The 19,014-nt window shown below is 45.3% G+C and overlaps 5 protein-coding genes across 5 annotated transcripts; 3 read left to right on the forward strand and 2 right to left on the reverse strand.

Annotated features, from left to right (window-relative positions):
* Positions 1–259: 259 nt before the first annotated feature.
* On the reverse strand, positions 260–1,114 carry LY89DRAFT_502079 (uncharacterized protein). The gene has a single exon (XM_018207972.1). It carries the CDS (start codon positions 894–896, stop codon positions 342–344), a length of 555 nt encoding a protein of 184 aa, XP_018073035.1. The 5' UTR covers positions 897–1,114; the 3' UTR covers positions 260–341.
* Positions 1,115–10,766: 9,652 nt separating this feature from the next.
* On the forward strand, positions 10,767–12,195 carry LY89DRAFT_502146 (uncharacterized protein). The gene has a single exon (XM_018207973.1). The coding sequence runs from the start codon at positions 10,924–10,926 to the stop codon at positions 11,920–11,922; it is 999 nt and encodes a 332-aa protein (XP_018073036.1). The 5' UTR covers positions 10,767–10,923; the 3' UTR covers positions 11,923–12,195.
* Positions 12,196–12,373: 178 nt separating this feature from the next.
* On the forward strand, positions 12,374–14,037 carry LY89DRAFT_717248 (NAD(P)-binding protein). The gene is made up of 4 exons (XM_018218334.1): positions 12,374–12,592; positions 12,639–12,998; positions 13,048–13,756; positions 13,814–14,037. The coding sequence occupies exons 1-4, from the start codon at positions 12,559–12,561 to the stop codon at positions 13,845–13,847; spliced, it is 1,137 nt and encodes a 378-aa protein (XP_018073037.1). The 5' UTR covers positions 12,374–12,558; the 3' UTR covers positions 13,848–14,037.
* A 234-nt stretch (positions 14,038–14,271) lies between these two features.
* On the reverse strand, positions 14,272–15,844 carry LY89DRAFT_706372 (uncharacterized protein). Its single transcript, XM_018217521.1, has 3 exons — positions 15,419–15,844; positions 15,079–15,371; positions 14,272–15,026 (listed from the first exon to the last, which is right to left on the reverse strand). The coding sequence occupies exons 1-3, from the start codon at positions 15,561–15,563 to the stop codon at positions 14,712–14,714; spliced, it is 753 nt and encodes a 250-aa protein (XP_018073038.1). The 5' UTR covers positions 15,564–15,844; the 3' UTR covers positions 14,272–14,711.
* Positions 15,845–16,052: 208 nt separating this feature from the next.
* LY89DRAFT_732237 (uncharacterized protein) lies at positions 16,053–18,895 on the forward strand (the record flags this gene model as incomplete). Its single annotated transcript, XM_018219661.1, has 6 exons — positions 16,053–16,454; positions 16,504–16,876; positions 16,924–17,215; positions 17,262–17,412; positions 17,513–17,772; positions 17,821–18,895. The coding sequence occupies 6 exons, from the start codon at positions 16,053–16,055 to the stop codon at positions 18,893–18,895; spliced, it is 2,553 nt and encodes an 850-aa protein (XP_018073039.1).
* Between the last annotated feature and the right edge of the window lie 119 nt (positions 18,896–19,014).

Genomic DNA, 19,014 nt, shown 5'->3' on the forward strand with positions numbered 1-19,014 from the left:
TTTTGAGTTAGCATCCGCGCATTACCCTTCGATCGGATTGCCTCGAGTGGCAAGAGATCGATTGCAAGACTTCTTCTTTTTTTTTTTTTTTCTTGGATCAGGAATCCTGGACCACACTCTTTTGAACCTGGACGGCTGATGCCAAGACGAAAACACATACAACGAGACGATCGCATATGAGAATATCACGATCAGAGAATTATCAACAATAAACCCTTTTTCTTTCAGGTCATGTCGATAAATGACTCGACCTCCTTCTCCGCAAAATCGATCCCAATACAGAACAGTACATATCAGAAACCTCCCTGCATCATCATTGCATTCCGCGTTTGCACAGCATATCAGCACTCTTCGAATCTTACTACCTTCGATTCCTTGTACGAGCTTCCACCTATACACCTCCTTCTTAATCCCTGGCTTCTTCTCGCGTTTGGGTTTCTCTGCTTTCTTGCCTTCGCATTGAAATTACAATTTGGTCTTGCGTCTTTCACTTTGGAGTGGAGGATGAGAGGGAATGAGAAGAGAAAAATTGAAGCTGGTGAATGAATTGGAAGGAAGAACAGGCAGATACGGAGATACAGCAGCGGTGGAAATGAAATGCAGTGCAAACTATTGATTGTTTGAGTATATTGGTGCTGGGATGTGCTGTAGAGATTTGTGTTATTGATTGATGGATGGTGTGGAGAGAGATGAGATGATGATGAGAATACAGAGATGAGAAGACAGAATAGCAGGCAGTTTTTGTAGCTGTAGCTAGTGGTGTCGGGGTGGTATTGAAGAACCTTTTTCGAACATCTTTCTCTGTGTTTTCGTGAATCGTTTGTACGTGAAGGTGAGGAGGGAAGGTCGAGTGACTTCTCTCCTTTTTCATCTGTGCCCGCGATCTTGACATGCATGGTGTTGAAGGTATCTCTGAACCATCATAGAGTGTCTCTACTCATCATCTCGTTCTCTCGTCGAGGTTCTCATCTCGGTTTCTTTCTTCCCACACTACCACTAGTTCTACCACACCTACTCCATCGCGAACCTTTCTCACGCTCTTAACCCCCCCTTCTCCTCTTTCCTGTATGTGTAGAAATGAAAATTCACTCCTCAAGCCCCACAAACCTCGCAGCCTCGCATCCTCCCCAGCGACTCCCAGCCAAATCTCCCATCTAGCTGAGTATATAAACCCCCTCCTCCTCCTCCTCCTCCCTCGGAGTAAGAACCCCAGCATCAACCTAGAGAAAGAATGCAGAATGAACTTAAGAGGGGTTGGGTACTCTTGGGGTTACGGGTTAGAAGAAGTTTCTTTTATTTTTTTATTTTTTTATTTTTTATATTTTATTTTTTTATTTTATTTTTTTTCTAGGTAGAGGATAGATAGGGCTGCTGAGGATTTTTGGGGGATTTGGTGATGGGGTTTTTTTTTGGGTCTTGACAATAAAGCTAAATCTTGACAGCAATGAAAAGGTTTGGGGGCTGGAGTGGGCTGGGGTTTGGATGTGGGAAACGAAAACGTGGGCGGGGGTCTGGTCGAAAGCGCGCCAACCCCAACCCCATTCATTCCTAGACGCCTTCCGAAAACATCTCCCCCTCCCAACGCCAGTTCTGCATGTGGGTGGAAGAAAGAAGGGAGGAGGAGTGGGAGAGGGGGTTTTTATAGCTGGGCTGGGTGGGGGGTTAGGAGGAGGGAGGGGTGATGGGGATGGGGATTCACTAGATGGGTAGAAAAAATGGGAAAAATTGAATTGTAGGTGTGGGTAGGAGGAGGTGGGGATTATTCACTCAGTAGGGTGGAAGCTGGACAGGTTGAGTTTTCAAAAGTTGTGGTGTTCAAGAGGGGTATATAAGCCCTCCTTCCTTGCAGAAGGAGTACGGTAACGAGTTTAACAATGTCCATGAAAGAAAGATCTCCCTGGTAAAGAAAGGTGTTGGTTCACCGGGCTCTTTTCTTAAGGAGACATTTTTTTCAGAATGGAATTAGTATGTTGAGTGGGGAAGAGATGAATAGGTGGGAAGGTCGACAGCGGGTTGGTGGATGACAGCAGTAACTCGCTGATAGTCAAAATCAACTGGGTCTAGATTCGTAAGACTACTTTACAATTGAAAACTGTAGCTAAGGACCCGGTATCATGCTGGTGCTCATCGTAAGTTGGAATTGATATTGGTGCCGTTTCGGGTTTGGGTCACGAAATGAGGGAGAGGGGGTCTTTATACCCTAGCTTTGAGAGTTTGGAGTGCAAACAAGAAACGAGAGGAGGGTGTGGTTATTCACTGATTAAGTACTGCACAAGCTAAAGGGAGGAGGTTCAGGGTACGAGGGGCGGATGATTCACTGGTAAGATAATCAAACGCTTGTATGGAGGACTGCAGGTAATGAGGGGGAGTGGGTATATAAACGAGACGTGCTTTGTTTGCGCCAGTTCCTGCTGTCGTCCACCTCCACCCATTCCATGGCACTCAAAGCCCACCCTGCCCTTCCGCTATGAGCTTGAAGAATCCACCGATGGCAGACCGAGAAGCTATGACCAGCACAAACAGAATGGAATTAGTGCGTTAAAGAAAGAAAGAAAGATGGAGAGGAGGTTGATGATGAGGTATGCAAACTTGATAACGGCAACGGTAATGGAAAGTGAAAGATGGTTGGATATGTCAGGAGATAGCTGATAATAAATAACTTAAAATTCATTGAGCGCCCGTAAAACTTTCACATTGTAGCCGGGGGTGAGAGCTCGGATAAGGGCTTCTAGATTGGATTGTCCGAGTGGGGGCTTGTGTTGGGAAAAAAAGGTGGGCTAGGAGGGGGTCTATATACGTGGGTGTCGAGAGTAAGGAGGGCCAAGAGGGGTAGGGTGTGGTAATTCACTGGATAGAATTTGGAAGGACAGAGAGATCAGAATGTGGAGCGAGGATTCACTGGGTTGAAGGCGAAGGGTTTGAGTTGTGGATCAAGAGGAGGGAGGGAGAGGAGGAGTATATAACCTCGTCTTTCTCTTCCTCTTTCTTAACAGAACAAAATAATAAGATCACCAAAGGAGTCATATCCCATGTCGGCGGGTACGGGATGAGGCCAAAAAGGGCTTGCGTAAGCGTTGAGTTGTCAAAGACTAGTTGAGGTGCTGTTATCAATCTTTTCACCGTTGGATCGCTGATTGTCAATGTTTTGATTGCTGTCGATTCGGCTAATCTACTTTTTCGGATTTTAGTACTTTGAGATTAGAGGAGATAATCCTAGATACCTAGGTGGAGTAACTGATGAGAAACTCCTGAGACACGTCACGGAGACCAAGACAGGGCTCTTCTTCTGGGCCTTGGCTCTGCGCTTTGTGGTGGATTGTTGTTCAGGTGGGGGAGGTGGGGGTATTTATACTTAAGAGTGGAGAATGAGAGTGCAGGGATGGAGAGAGACAAAGACGGAGTACGGTGATTCACTGGTAGGAAGTGGAAAGTTGGAGGTGGGGAGTTGGGGAAGGAAGGGATTCACTAAATCGAAGCTGGAAAGGTTGAGTCATGGATTAGGAGGCGGTGGAGGACGGGTATATAAGCCCCTTCTCCGTCACCGGACGGCAGAAATAAGGGCCGACATTACAGTCCAAGAATCACTATGCTTGCGGGAAGTCAGAGAGATTATGTAAGTATCTAATTAGCGAAAACAAATCAATAGTATAGGTTTAAGGGGGGAAGGCGACTGTTGTCAATCTTTTCGTCACTGTTGTTGATTCTTTCTTTGTTGTCTATTTTCATGTACTACTTTGAGGTCGAAGGAGGTTCTGCTTCATGTATGGCGAAATGTTGAGTGAGAGGTTACGGAGACGAAAGTAGGCGAGGTGTGGGGTTATTTTCTTATGTTCTTCTAGGATGGCTGGAGGATTTGTTGATGTTGAGAGTGCGGAGTAAGGGTTTTATATCTAAGAGTAGAAGTGTCCCAAGTACTGGAGGATGAGCGAGAGGAATGAGGGGTGTGGTGAGTCACTGAATGGGAAGTGAAAGAGCTGTAGGTGTGCGGTAAGAGGAAGAGAGATTATTCACCTAGTAATAACTGGAAAAAGTTGAGTTGTGGAACCTTCTATGCGAGTGAGGAGGAAGAGGGGTATATAAAACTCTTCCCAAATGAGGAAAGAAGAAAATGACAGAGATCGTGAGCGACCACAAAGAGCGAGAATTTAATGGGAATGGGAATGGGAGTTGGAGAAACGTTGTGCGGTTATGACTGTATGATTTGGGAGGTAAGAAGTATTGAGGGTGGATACTGTGGTAAGTTGTTGAACTAGGACAGGTGAGAGAGTGGTTGTCAATTCTTTTGCTATTGTCAAGTTCCCCATTACTTCTATCATGGGAATTTATTATGTGCCTAGACAAGCTCAAGAGGTATATCATAACGGGGAGCCATGGAGCTGAAATGAGGAGTCGGGTTTGGGAGCCCTGGAAGACCAGTTCTGGGCGTTGAGATTGAATTGCTGGTGTGAATGAGAACTTGGAGGGTAGGACTGGGGTTGATATACCCCAACAGCTTCCCCAATTCCATACCTTCGGCGTTACGGAAGAAACTGAGGTGGTGATTCACTGAGACCGGCAAAAGTTGAGTGCGAGATTGCGGAAAAAACTGGGGTGGTGATTCACTGAGACCGGCAAAAGTTGAGTAGTGAAAATGGGGCAGTGAAATGGTATATAAACTTCTCTCAAGACAAAAACCGAAAGCCAACAAAGGAGTTCCCAAGAATTAGAGCGCAACATTGTGGCTGGGGTGAGAGGTGTGTGCAGGATGGGAAAAAAGAAGCGCATGTGTCAGATTGTGTAAGTGTGGGGGCTAATACTATGGGTGTGGTGAGATTTTGGTTGCCAATTTCTAGCTATTGTCAATTTTTCTATTTTTCTATTCTTTTTGCTTTCCAAGTGGTGTCCTCATGCACCAAAAGCATTTGTCAGCACCGGAAGGCTGCCCGCAAAGGATTTGGAAAGGGGAGATCCAAACCCATTTATTGCTCTTCCTTCTTTTTGCCGTTGATGTGAGTTCTTCCTGTGTCCGCTGGAAGTATTTATAGGCGGCATTGTCGGCCGCGGGACCAGAGCGGGTTTTGGGTGAGGTAGTGAATTTTTGTTTCTTGAGAAGCAAGGGATTGTGAATCATTGATTGCTTGCTTTGTTTCATTACGGAAATACTCTTTATTCACTCTCAAATCTAACTTCATATTTTTTCTTCCAGAAAAAAGTCTACTGGGGTGTATATATACTCGGCTGCACCTTCGACTTTGAGAATCCCAGAGAGCAAAGACGTTCGAATGTTATATTAGCTGTTGTCTGGACGTCACGTTTCTGAGTTAGTGTTACATGAGATGGTTACTGTTGTGTGGCGGATGATTTGGGAGTAGATGTTCTTGTGAGTAAGACTTTACGGATTGTCTGGATTTTTGTTGTCAACGATTTCTCTCTGCTGCACAGTGGGTGAATCGTGAGAACGGGTGGTGACATAGTGATTCACTATGATAAAGCCAGAAAAGGGTTCAACTGTGGAGTTTGCCATGGGGGCCAGGAGAACGTAGGGTATATAATTGTTTTTGCTTTCAGGAATTGGGTCTACAATCTATTCATCAAAGACGTCTCCCGAGCTTTTCTTTCCCTGTCAGCAGAGTTGGGCCAGAAACTAGGAGCCTTGGGAATATAGTCGCTAGACAAGATGCTCAGACTTCCTGTGAAGGTGAGTCCGGAAAGGGCATAAGGAAAAGAGTCAAAGGAAAAAAGTGAGGAGTATCCTGAGGCAAATTTTGTTGCCAACATTTTGTTTTTGTCGATGTTTCTATTTCCGCAGTAAACTCAATAAGTATTGGAAAAAGGAACACCGATCTCTGTACTTCTTAGTAAGTCGGTTGATATGTAGTTTGTTGTTTAAGACGAGGAGAAGGGGGTTATATGCCCCTGATAAAATGAAAACTTATAGGAAACTTGGAGTGAGAGGGGACGATTCACTTATTCGAGGCTGAAAGAGAGGTCTAGGTGTGGAGCTTACCGACGTGGGTTATATAAGCCTGGCCTCCCCGGTGGAAGAGTCTTGAGACTAAGACTACAAAGATAGACAATGCAAGAACATGTGCGGGTAGAGGAGGACAAATGGAGCGGGAGGTGATTGTGGCTCGGGCCTGGGAATGGAAGGTTTGAAAGAAGCAGAAGACCAGTAATTCCTCAGAGTTTGTGCTACTGTCGAACTTTTTGTTATTGTTGCCAAAATTTATATTAATGGACAGAAGCGGGGTTAAAGGTCAACACTTTCTCGCTGAGGTAATCTCAACTTTAGCAGGACTGCCTAAGACATGAGAGGGTAAAGCAATGAAAAAGGAACTCGTCTCGGCGATCTTTGAGAACACTGAGGGAGGTTGATTGCTATTTGAAATTGGGGATGGTGGGAAATTTTATAGCCTAGCAAGCCTCCATATTCACACAAGTGTAGGTGGAACCATTCACTTGACGTAAATTCTTTTTCAAGCTTTCTTGATATGAAATTGGTGAGGGGAAGATGAGTATCTGAATCTGTATGGAGTAGGAGCCTTAGTGCCAAAATTGCGAAGATGTGAGAAGGTGTAATGTGCGCATGGGATGAAGGAGAAATAAAAGAAATGCGCGTGTCTTGGGCTATGATAAGAAGGCATGTGGGACAAAAGCCGAGGAACAGAAATCTTGAAATCGGATTTATTTGTTATTGTTAGAATTTTTGTTGCTGTCAAGTTCTCGGCTTTCGAATATAATAAGAGTGGGGAGCGTTCTGTTCAAATTAAAATTCAACTATCGTCATACAATAGAGGCCTATTTTCGTGGAGAAACTTCATCAGCTCGCATTTCGTCGGTGTGTTTACCGAAGACTAAACAGCGGGGAAGGGAGTATTTATATATAGCACTATCAGAGTCATTGTTGAGAGTAAGATCTTCGGAAGGTGAATAGAAATCCGATTTAGGACATGATGATTCACCCTTAAAACTGTCCCAGGAAATTCGCTCTGAGATTTATAGGTTCTAGGAAGGGTAAATACAGTATATAAAGTCTTTTTATTCCTGCTACTATACGTCTTCAGAGACTAGTCTGTCGTCTATCCCGGATCATGAGAGAGATTTCTTTCGAGATTTCATCATGTTCGTCAGTATCCTTGCTTGCTGAAAATATTCATAGAGTCTTTACTAATATTATGTGTATCAGCGAATACGGTGGGGAAGTGTTGTCGAGTTTCATTCTGTTGTCAATCTTTTTAAGCACTACTTTCCTTGATGTGCAAAGTATTCACTTGAGAAAATTCCAGCTTTTCTACTCTAGTGAGTCTGTGCTTCCTGGTGTCGGAGAGACGACGGTAAGATCTTCCATAGATATCCTCAATGAAATGTTGCGGAGGGACTTCATCGGTTTTAAATTTTTGGTTAGCAATTGACTTGAGAAGGTGTTCTTACAGCCTGCTGATGCGTCAATTGGATTGTTGTGCGAGGTGAATGCGGTGGAAGTCGAGGCGATCCTCGAGGCTGAACAAAAGTATTCACTCTGAGGTTAGCAGTAATAAGTAAGGAAGAGGACAGCTATGTTAAGGTGTATAAAAACCACTCAATCCTTAGATTCTCTAGTCCTCTCGAAGAGAACCAGCACCTCTCAACCCGGCTCAAGTTGCTTTATTTTTCTTCATCGCTTTTCGTTACTCATTTTAATAGACGTGCTCAAGTCAATTCTTTTCAGGCGTGGTATTAGAGTTCATCCCTTTTTTGTGAAAGATCGTGGAGACTACACTAATTAATTCACGGAACCTTGTTGTCTTCTTATGTATCACTGTTAAGTTTCACTTTTTCTAATCTCTGGGGAATAAAGTCAAGCAAGGTATAGTCGGGTGCTCCCTGCTTCCTGTGAACCTGATTCATAGAATCATGAGGTCAGGCGCGGAAGAATAAACAGTACTAAACACACGTGGTCCCTGGCGAGCGCCGTGTATTTTTGGTAATAAGATCGTCGTAAACTTGTGCTACGAGTGACTTGGGGAAGGGCGATTTTTTTATACCCCACTACGCATTTGAGCTAAACATTGAAGGCAGAAGGTCAAGTCACTACAGTTTTCAGCCTTTTTCAAATTCTTGTAATCTAGCCATGAGTCCGTAAAGACACCTCCCTGACCATCGTAAAAACCGAGAGATAGCGTGCAGGTGAGGTGAATTTCAATTTCTTCAGACACGTATCTATGTAATCGCCCACCCATCCGTGGGAGTATAAAACTATCCACTCTCTTTTATATAATATTCTATTCTCTACGAATACTTCAGCATACGCATGGTACTAGCATGTCCCTGTGGGAGTGAATCCGGAAGTAGTATTCATTAGTGGACGGTTGTAATAAATCGAAACGATTAGATGTGCTTCCTGTGGCTGCTATTTGAGATCTGAACTGTGAATGTGAACGACTGGTGTAGACGTACGAGGGAAAGAAAATAAGCTGTTGTTGATCATAAATGGTTGCCAGTTTATATTTTCGTGCAGCTGTGCCATCGGTGGAAAAGAGTAAAGTTGGGAAGTCTGAAGAGAATGCCGAGCCATGAATGCCGAGCAGGTGGTAAGACACTGGAAAAGCTAGGTTGTAGACCTCATCACACATAGTAGGAATTTTCCCGAGTTGAAATTAAATCTTGGTGGCGTATCTTATACCTTTACTATATTAAGATGAGAATATGAAGCTTTCATTTTGTAGCTCACTAGGCGTTTCCAGATTGAACCGCCTAAAAAATCTCCAGCAGATTCAAACTTTGTCACTCTTGAGGACCCTCCCCACAATCTTAGCAACAGGAACCGGCTACCTGAATTGCGAGTTTGGAACTGGGGTTCGGAAATTGCCATAGGCAAGACTTACCTATGTAGGCCGAATGTTCTTGCGGAACGAAAGTCCGCCTCGCTTAAAAAGTAAATAAACTTCGCAACCATCCAACCCAAAAAAAATTGCAAAAAAGTAGCAAAAACTCAGATCTCACCTGTCGAAGAGGGGAGATCGTAGAAAACTTGCTCGGTGTCGGGTGCAGTTTTTAAAGTCGCGATTATGGCGTGTTCTCGTTATGGCGTGCCTAAGTCCATCCGGTTGCTGTCAACTAAGTGAATAGTATATTAGCAACCTTTGGTTTCCGGACTTAGTGGTAAAAAAAAATGCTTATTTGAACCTATTAACAGTGTAAGGGAAAATATTAGATTAGCGAATCAGATGGAAGCGAGTGACGTCGGTTTAGCGCGATGGTGAATTCTTTTGCGCTCTCTGACGTTGGCGGTAGATATTCACTTGGGAGATGAAGGAGTCTGCTAGAATTCAATGAGACTCAGATGGATATATAAACCCCATCACCTTCAAATTGACACTTTCTCTCTAAGTTCAAGAAACAACGAGTTACTTTCCCGGTCAGAACCCCGGAAGCTCCGCTCAGACTCCTCTTGCCTTCCTGAACCCGGATCACGTCCAGTACCTACATCTGGTTCGCTTTCGGGCGGAAAGAGAGGATAGCGTAGACTATTGTCAATAATCTTTTGGTTGTCAACTTCTGAAATTCTCCTGCGAACTGTCTTTTTAGGATTAAGAAAAGTGTTAGAGAGTTGAGCTCTTCTTGAATGATAACAGTTCTCTGAAGGTGACCAAACCGGCTTCACCGTCCTATCGGGAGCAATCGAATCTATATGGTCTGCTGGGGTATTGCAGGCCTTCGAAAGAGATATTTTATACCCCGCCACAGTACTCCCCCGCAATTGTGTTGGGCTGAAATCATTATTCACCCAATCAGTCAGAGCAACGTTTGACTCATACATACACAACTTTAGATTAAGGTGAAATATAAACTCTAGGATCGCTTTTCCCTTCACTCCTACTTTACCTCTCCATCGGTGAAATTCGTGGCCGATGTTGCGACAATGCCCAAATGTGAGAATATGTAAAGTATTGCGCACAACGACTTAAGTTTATATACAAGATTTTTTAATGAAAAAGTAGAATAGCTTCTTAATAAGTAAAGGCTCAAATTTAATTGAAAATTAGAGTGTGTAGTAGCATAAAATACGAGATTTGGTGGAAGAAATTTTAGTGTTCTCGCGTATCAAAATCGGACAGGAATTTCACCGATGGAGAGCTTTACTCCGAATCGATCAGCAGCTGTAAAAGTGAACGTACCGGGGGCATTGGGTTGTCATACCTCTCGCATTTCTTTTCAAGCTGTCTCGAGAGCTCCTAAGGTACATATCTGGATATTTGATGAATAATTGTTGATCTCAGAGGCCGAATGTCGTTGCCAAATTACCAGTGCTGTCAATCGAAATGTTTGCAAAATGGGTGAACTTTATTTACATTGAGACGTTGAATTCTCAAGCTGGCAATAGATGCACAGATTTGCTTCATCTTCCTGTTGTGAGATTTCAAGGATTCGTCCTAGCGTTGTGACAGTGAACATAGCATTAGGCTGATGCCCACGACGAGCAGCATATTATTGGTATCGAAAAGTTGTAGAGAAAGTAAGGAGTTTCAGAGATTGAAGTAATCAAGAATGCAAAGCACCTAGGGGATGATTCCACTTAGGACATGATTTCGTTGAATGGGCCATGTCAAAGATGCAGGCCTCTGGTTGCATGAAAGTACCAGATATGGGGCACGAGCTCGGGACAGAAATTGAACTCCATATTTTGTAGCTCTAGAACACATTTGGATGTTCAGCATGTTCACTAGACTTGAGATTCTCACATGTATGTCACAGTGGTAGATTATTGCTGCCTGGGCCTCTCTATTCGGCACTCAAGACTTCGAAAGGCCGAAGGAGGTGGAAAGGAGGGGTATCACGTGACCGTCGCTTACGCCCCTCGAAAAACTATAAAGGGGGAGCATTCCCCTCGCTTCCCCTCATCTCTCCTCGTCTCGCATCAACCCACCTCATAAATGCTGACACACCCTTACCAACATCGCAACCATGTGCGGCAAAGGAGTCGACCAAACAACGCGTTCACCGCAGCATTATCAGGTCATGGCACCGGAGCTGCTGGAAAAACATGTAATGTATTATGATGAAAACAAGCGTTATGACTTTGAGCTTGAGGAATCGTTTTTCACAGAGAAAATGGATTTCGACATCTGGGGAGCTCTAGCTAGACCTGTGCTTCCAATCAAGAAGGTTGTCCCAAAGAATGATGCAGATGATTACCCCTGGCGAATTTCTCTCGGTTTGTTCGATCTTCTCTCGAATGAACTTATCGATATGGTCATCGATAACATATCAACATCTGACGATGATCTCATCGCTCTTGGACTGACGTGTCAAGGGTTTTGGGACTCGATTGTCCATCGAGTGCAGAGAAGATGTATCGACAATGTGGCTCCGTGGGCTGGGCAGAAGATTGCATTATTGGGATCCTGGTCAACCTCACTGCCACCTCCTCTTGAAGCCAATGATCTTGCCCTGAAACTCGTGGATGATGCAGACTATCACGTCAATAGACACACATCAAGGAGTCTTTTCTGCTTGTTTTTCGATGAAGGAGCTACACTGCAGACTACAAAGAGTCGACAGGAAGTTTGGTTGAAACTCGTCGACAAGCATCTCCCAGACAGTGGGGTCCCAGATTGGAGATGGGAGGATTTGAGAGAGCAGTTCAGGGAGTTGGATCTGTTTCCAATTGATCGGGACTGGATTCTTCGAAATCTAACGACTCATGAATATGTCTCAGCGTCCTTCGTATCTGCGGGTGATCGGGACTCCAAGATACGGCTCGTTGATATTTTACTGTCGCAAATCTGTTGGACAAACGTGCCATCTCTTTGGGGTGGTCACTTGGAGGGTCTCCATGAAGGAGCTTGGGCAGGACATGCTTTTGATATTGTGACTGTGGATGTCCTAGTCAAGGAAGGAGGAAAGATGGCGTGGAAAGACGTAACCGATGATGTAGTCGAGAAAGTGGAATTACTGAGCTGAATAACTTTTGTACATTTGCTGATGTGGATGGACTTGAAGGAGGTCTTGCTTTAGCGAACCAAATGTCAGACTTTCTAAGGCGGCAAAGACAGCATTCCTAAATAAATTCCGGCCAGTTGCCCAGAATAGCCTCAGAGCATGCCGCTAGAATCCTGTGTGCTTTGGAAGCCAGGTTGACCGTTGATATAGCCTTGACGAAAAGAGGCACTTCTGCCAATCCACGTTCCCAGTCACACTTTCTTATCTGCTTAATTCATAATTTAGCCTGGCAAGTTCATCTGAGGAGGGTAGTCTGGCTTTTGTTTATTTGGTGTGTTGAGTTGCGACATTGACTATCGAAGACGTTTGCCCATGAAGTTGGAAGCTGCACGTGATATCCAAAAGCAGTTTAGAGGGAAAGCCCCCTACCATTTGTTTCGCTTGCAACCCCGCGTTTCGAAGGCAGCTAGCACCTCGGTCCAATGCAATCCACATGGCAGAATACCAACCTTGCCGTCCCGGGGATGGACCTGGTTCCCGAAAGGTGCGAGATAGCTGAAGATGGGCTGAGATCATATTTGATTGAGCTCTTCTGTCAACTTTCCCTCACTATCTTGCATTCATCTCTACCAAACCACAAAGACAGACGACATCAAGATGCCAATGCATAATGGCTGGCTTCCACGAGAAGGTAGCAGGACAATCTGCAGCTTGGTTTCCGTCTGCTAATATTTTAGGTCTCACGGGTGATCCCATAGGCCGATTCATCAAACGAACTGCCCTGAACCCAGCCCTCACACTTGCAGTTATCCTTCTTGCACGGTACACCAAAAAGGGTTCAGACCTTTCGATCCTTCACGAAACAGCTTTTGGCAGAGTCAAAACCTTGTTCTATCTTGGGCTCGCGCGCATGGTGTCTGGATACTTCGATAGAGGTGTATTGGACAATTGGTCTGCAGATACATATGATTGGGACAAGGAGATTGTCCTAATCACTGGAGGTGCTGGAGGAATTGGTGGACATGTGGTGAAGTTGCTGGCTGAGAAGGGCATCAAAGTTGTGGTATTGGATGTTATTCCTATGACATTCGAGACTTGTGGGTATCCCCAAGTTCTGTCCAACATGAGTTGCTAATGTGGTTCTAGCATCCAACGTCTACTACTACAACTGCGACATTACCTCCCCATCTACCATCTCCTCAGTAGCAGCCGAAGTCCGCAAGGATGTCGGCGATCCCACAGTCCTTATCAACAACGCTGGCGTTGCTCGTGGAAAGCAGATTCTCGATGCAACTGAGAAAGACGTCCGCTTCACATTCGATGTCAACACTCTCTCGCACTATTGGATGGCGAAAGAATTCATACCCTCAATGGTTAAGAAGAATCATGGCATGGTCGTTACTATAGCTTCACTAGCTGCATATGTCACTGTGCCGGGTATGGTGGATTATGCAGCCTCAAAGGCTGCTGCATTGAGCTTCCATGAAGGTCTGACTGCGGAGTTAAAGACGAAATACAATGCCCCCAAAGTCCGGACCGTGGTTGTGAACCAAGGTTATACCAAGACCCCTCTTTTCCAGGGTTATCAAAACGACTCTCCATTCTTGATGCCGACTCTAGAGCCTGAAACAGTAGCAGAAGCTATCGTCAAGCAGGTCTTATCAGGACATAGCGGACAAGTCATTGCTCCTGGATTTGGAACGCTCTTGACGTTTTTCAAAGGATTTCCGCATTGGTACCAAATTCGGACGAGGGCGGCTGGAGAAAATATCATGACGAAGTGGCATGGGAGACAGGTTATTGATGTTGACAAATGGAAGGGAGCTGATAAGGAGAAGGAGGGCGGTGAGAGCGCGTGAGTATTGCTTCTCTACTAATAGCTACTGGTAGGATAAGGGCTAATATTATATAGGTCGACGGTGCTGGTACCACCAGCAGAGCAGTAAACACCTTAAAATTGAGGATACCACAAAAGGCTGAGAGGGACTATGTTTTCCAGATAATATTTACTTCCTACGAGTCTGTGCATGAAGAGAAATTTATCGAAAGGTCTATTTCTTCTTTTGCGCCCAAACAAGATTGGTCGAAACTCTGTTTTGCACTGTATGATATACCACAATCTAGTCCATGCACAAGATCATCTGTCCAGTAATCCTTTGTGATTAATGTCCCACTCCAGCTCAGCTTTTAGAACCATCGTCAATGTCTGAGCTCGTCTGGGACAGCCTCTTGGCAAAATTTAACAAGTTCATGACGAGCATTCTGAACCCAAAATTGTCCCTGAGGCTCCTAAAATTCAGATCACTACCTGAATCCCGAACCAAATTCTGACAATGACCTCATAGCCATGCCATGAACTCAACCTCGCGCATTGCATGACGCTCGCTACCAAAACATCTAGAGCATGCTCGAAACCTAGAGCTTATTTACGTGCTAAGAACATGCCACATGACCTGCGAGAGTACTTATGTTTTAAGTAAGTGTGATAATGCAGGCGATCTTGTCTAGATGCTGTGAAAGAACGTGGTAACGGTGATGATTATGTGCTGACATATTATAGCTCAAGTGATATTTATGATGCCATTTTCAAAGGGCGATCAAAACTGGTTTCTGTGAACTTGAAGGATTTCTTCATCCATTATGAACAGTGAACAGTGAACAAGAATCAAGATGTAAAATTATACCCATAACAACTTATAGCGAAGTGATACTTGATAACCTCTCTAAGAAGAAAACCACAAATACACAAAACGCCACACTCAAAAACTGCTCCTGAAGGTATACCTAAACTCCCAACAATCACTGTACACTCAAAGCAAAACCATAAACACGAAGGCCAAGATCCAGATCGCATGAACGCTTGTTTTCCAGTCCAACATTCCTGCACCTCCCAGCCCGTTGCTTGAACTCCCGCTTCCGCTATTTCCTTGTATCGCAGTCCCAACAATTCTCGTGAAGTTGTTCGCAGAAGCGTTCAACGTGGCCTGATCGAGCAGAGGATTATTGAGCGAGTCGCAAGCTGGTCGATTGCTTTCAGCTGGGATCGAGTTCGTGACTTTGATGGGAAGGTCGAAGATCGTGTACATGTTCGTTCCATTCAGTCGGAAATTTTGGCGGATTGAAATCTGTTCTAGTTAGCACTTTCGCTCTCTCTCAAAATGTGGTTTGGAGATGTACATTGTAAGCTCCGCGGGCAGAGGAATTGTCGGACGATGCTCCGTCTCCCACTAAGCAATCCGGCCATACCCAATTTACGTGCTTCACCGTTGAGCTTGGTTCCTGCGCCATGATTTCTCCTAAGCTTGCATTGTTTGCAGTCGCGGTGCCATTCGAGATCGTGAAGTTGTAGCCCGTTGTATAGCTTGAGAGGAAAATCGTTATGTTCCAAATGGCAGAGTTGGGATTGGTGGGGTAAGGAGGAAGTGCGAGCTGGCCGTCAGAGGTCACATCAAGAGCCACTTGTAGAAAATCTGCTCTCGGTCAGCGATAATCATTTGGAGCCCTAGAGAGAACATACCACCACCCTCAGGCGTATTTGGTTGTGGCGAGTCCACCAGCGCAATCCCTGGCGTGTAAATCTGCCCGTTGACAATCTGCTGGGCATTTAGACATCCCGCGAAGACGGCAAGCACAAGACTGAATCGAAACAGAACTGCCATCATTTGAACAATGAAGGCTCAATCGAGGGGCAGAAGGAGGAAGATAAACGAAAGAGAGACAGAAAGAACGTCATGTAGATTGAAAGTTGGCAGACATGGCAGGGTGAGTAGCAATAACGGCATGATAATATAAGAACGGACGAACAGGGAAAGGAGAACTTCCGTAACGGAATGGTATGATGGACCTCGATCCTTACTGATGGAATTATGCATAATTCGGAAGAGGGGACCGTGGTCTGCTCGGGTTGATCCGATCGAGTAATTGCTGTCAAACTGGTCGTGTATCAAATAGATTGAATTGGAGACCAAACTTCTTCGGGACAAGCGCCATTTGAATGCTTCACCTTATATCCACGTGATCTCAATCCCATCTTTCCAAACATGTTTGCAACTAGGTATCATCCAACCAATCACACAATCACTTCTTTGAACACATCCTTCGAACAGGCTGAGATCTTGCTGGCCCTCGTGAGATGTCATGTTTGCTCTAAGATGAAGCTTCTTCACCCGTTCAGTCGGTCTTTGAGATCTTTCTCGAGTACCGCCAAAAGGACAACGCAAATCCGGAGGCTCCCCTCTAAAAACGACGCTTCTGTGTACCCATTGCGCATATCAGATGATGTAAAAAATGCCACACGTAGTGGGCAACCAGTCGTTGCGCTGGAATCCACTATATACACTCATGGATTTCCATATCCCGACAACATTTCGCTTGCTCTAGATCTAGAGAAGATTGTGCGCGACCATGGCGCCCTCCCTGCAACCATTGGAGTTATTGATGGTGTTGCGTGCGTCGGGCTTACAGAGAAGGAGATCAGAACTCTTGCCTCCGCAGCTGGAAATCCAGAGACAATGAAAGTATCCCGTCGTGATCTCCCGTTCATTTTAGGTATGGTGAGTTACATCTAGACCCTTCAGAAGGAAAGAGCTCATTCAAACATAGGGACTTGCTGGCAAGAAGCTGCACGGAGGGACAACTGTTGCAGCAACGATGCTTCTTGCTAGCAGAGCCGGCATTGCAGTGTTTGGCACTGGTGGTCTCGGCGGAGTCCACCGTGGAGCAGAAAATACTATGGATATCTCTGCTGACCTCACAGAATTGGGGAGGACCCCTGTTGCAGTAATCAGTAGTGGGTGTAAAAGTTTTCTGGACATACCAAAGACATTGGAGTATCTAGAAACTCAAGGCGTTACTGTCTGCACATTTGCGGATGGAAGGACCGGCAAGATTGATTTCCCAGCTTTCTACACCAGAGAAAGTGGAGTGCAGAGTCCAATGGTCATTCAGAGTCCCCAAGAAGCTGCAGCTATCATTCGTATGGTCTACGTCCGCACATTTGTAGCTTATGCTGAATCACTCCAGGGGCGCAAAAATTGACAATACCTCAAAAATCAAGTCGTTGTGGACTCCTGTTCGCGAACCCAATCCCAGAGGAGTATTCAATACCCAAACTAGAAATAGACGAAGCAATCAACCAAGCAGTTCGAGAAGCAACTGAACAGGGTTTCCACGGACATGCCAACACTCCCTTTATCCTCTCTAAGATCAAAGAGCTTACCAAAGGAAACAGCATTCCAGCGAATCGAGCTCTTATAGAGTCGAACGTCGCCATGGCTGCGCAAGTAGCCGTTGAGCTGTCTAAGATTAGCATACGGTAAAGTAACCAAGTAGTCTTCTTGGAGCATAATTGATTGTATTAGCACTCGTCATCACCCGATCCTTGACACAGACGAGAAAAGTCACGAATCTGTCCCCGCGTCAGCAGCTGGAATGGCGAAACTTTCACGCCTTCTGGAGGGCACGAAGTTTGCGCGAGAAGGGAAGAATGAAATACAAATGGAAAATAACGTGGTAAGTGCTGGTCCACGCCAATATCGGTTGCCGCCCGTTCCTGCCTCTCTACTTTGCTGTAAGAAATAATAATGCCTTTTTCTGACTTCCTTCTGCCCAGTTTGACCCGGCGTACGATTCTTTCTTCCACTTTAGCCCAAGGATTCTCGTGATCGGTTCAGTCGCTGTAGATCTCTCTTGCAATTATGCTCCCCAGAAGAAGGATCATACCGCCTTAAACGTTATGCCGGAGATGCATACCTCCAACATAGCAACAATCACTCCATCTATCGGTGGCGTTGGCTACAATGTTGCCCTTGCCGCCTATATCGCATCAGGAAAGTCAAAAGTGTCTTTCCACAGCTTTGTAGGCGATGATTTGTTGGTCCGTCTTTTCTGTGATTGGATGAGGTGACTAATATTGCTTAGGGCTGGCTCTTCAATAACATCTGCCCTCGAGACAGCCCGTGCTAACCAAAGCGGGTTTCATCAACGTATAGGGACCCTTGCAAAAAGCCGTGTTCGCGGTGTGCTGCAAGCTGAGCGCCGCACAGCTCAGTACATTGCGATAAATGATGCGAATAAAAATCTCGTCATGGCCATGGCAGATATGAGCATATTCGACGAATTCTCCGATGCTTCGTCGCTGAGTGTGAGCAAGATCCTACTCGAAGACTCTTTCTCGCGAGATCTATGGATTGTCGTCGACGCAAATTGGTCTCCATCCATTCTGAAGTCCTTGGTTAAGAGCCGGCCTCCCAATTCCAGATTTATATTTGAGCCCGTCTCAGTACCAAAAGCGGGTCGAATCTTCGGGAGCCCAAAGGATAGCGGCCAGCCCCTTCAAACATTTCCTGGCAATGAAATTTATTTATCGACGCCGAATCAATATGAACTTGCAGCTATGCATGCTACCGCAAAGAAAAATGAGTATTTCGAAACTCAAAGATGGTGGGAGATCATTGACGCCCTCGGTATTCCCAGCTCTGGCGCTCGAGATCGCTTCGTCTCGATCACGAATGCGAAAATGACGGATGAAGGCATCCCTCTCCAAACCATCCAGCTTTTACCTTATATTCCTAAAATCCTAACGAAACTTGGAGCAGAAGGCGTCCTCTTGACGGAACTTCTTGAGCCCGATGATCCTCGCCTTACGGATCCAGATTCTGCTCCCTTCATCTTATCCCGGACCGCAAATGGCAGTAAAGAGGTTGGCGGTGTTTATATACGCCTCTTCCCACCCGTTGAAGTCGTTGACGATATTGTCAGCGTGAATGGCGTCGGTGATACCTTCCTTGGTGTTTTGGTTGCTGGATTGGAGAAAGGATGTAAGCTTGACGAGAAGCTAATCCACATTGCCCAACGAGGAGCTGTGATGACACTCAAGCGCAAGGAGAGCGTCAGTCCCAATTTGGCTGAGCTGTTGCCAGACTTGATGGATTTGGCAGTGTCTCAGAGTGGGGGCATAGATAAATGGGTCAGCTCAAGGCGACATCAGTTGTAGAGTAGGGCTCGAATGCGGCCTGGAAGAAGACGAATCGAGGTGATGATATTCGTAGCCATCTCCTATTAGCTTGGTATCCCCTCAAAAGTCGGCGAACTGGAATTGCAGTGAGATTGAAG

Source organism: Mollisia scopiformis (assembly GCF_001500285.1).
Source record: "Mollisia scopiformis unplaced genomic scaffold LY89scaffold_9, whole genome shotgun sequence".
NCBI classification, from domain to species: Eukaryota; Fungi; Ascomycota; class Leotiomycetes; order Helotiales; family Mollisiaceae; genus Mollisia; species Mollisia scopiformis.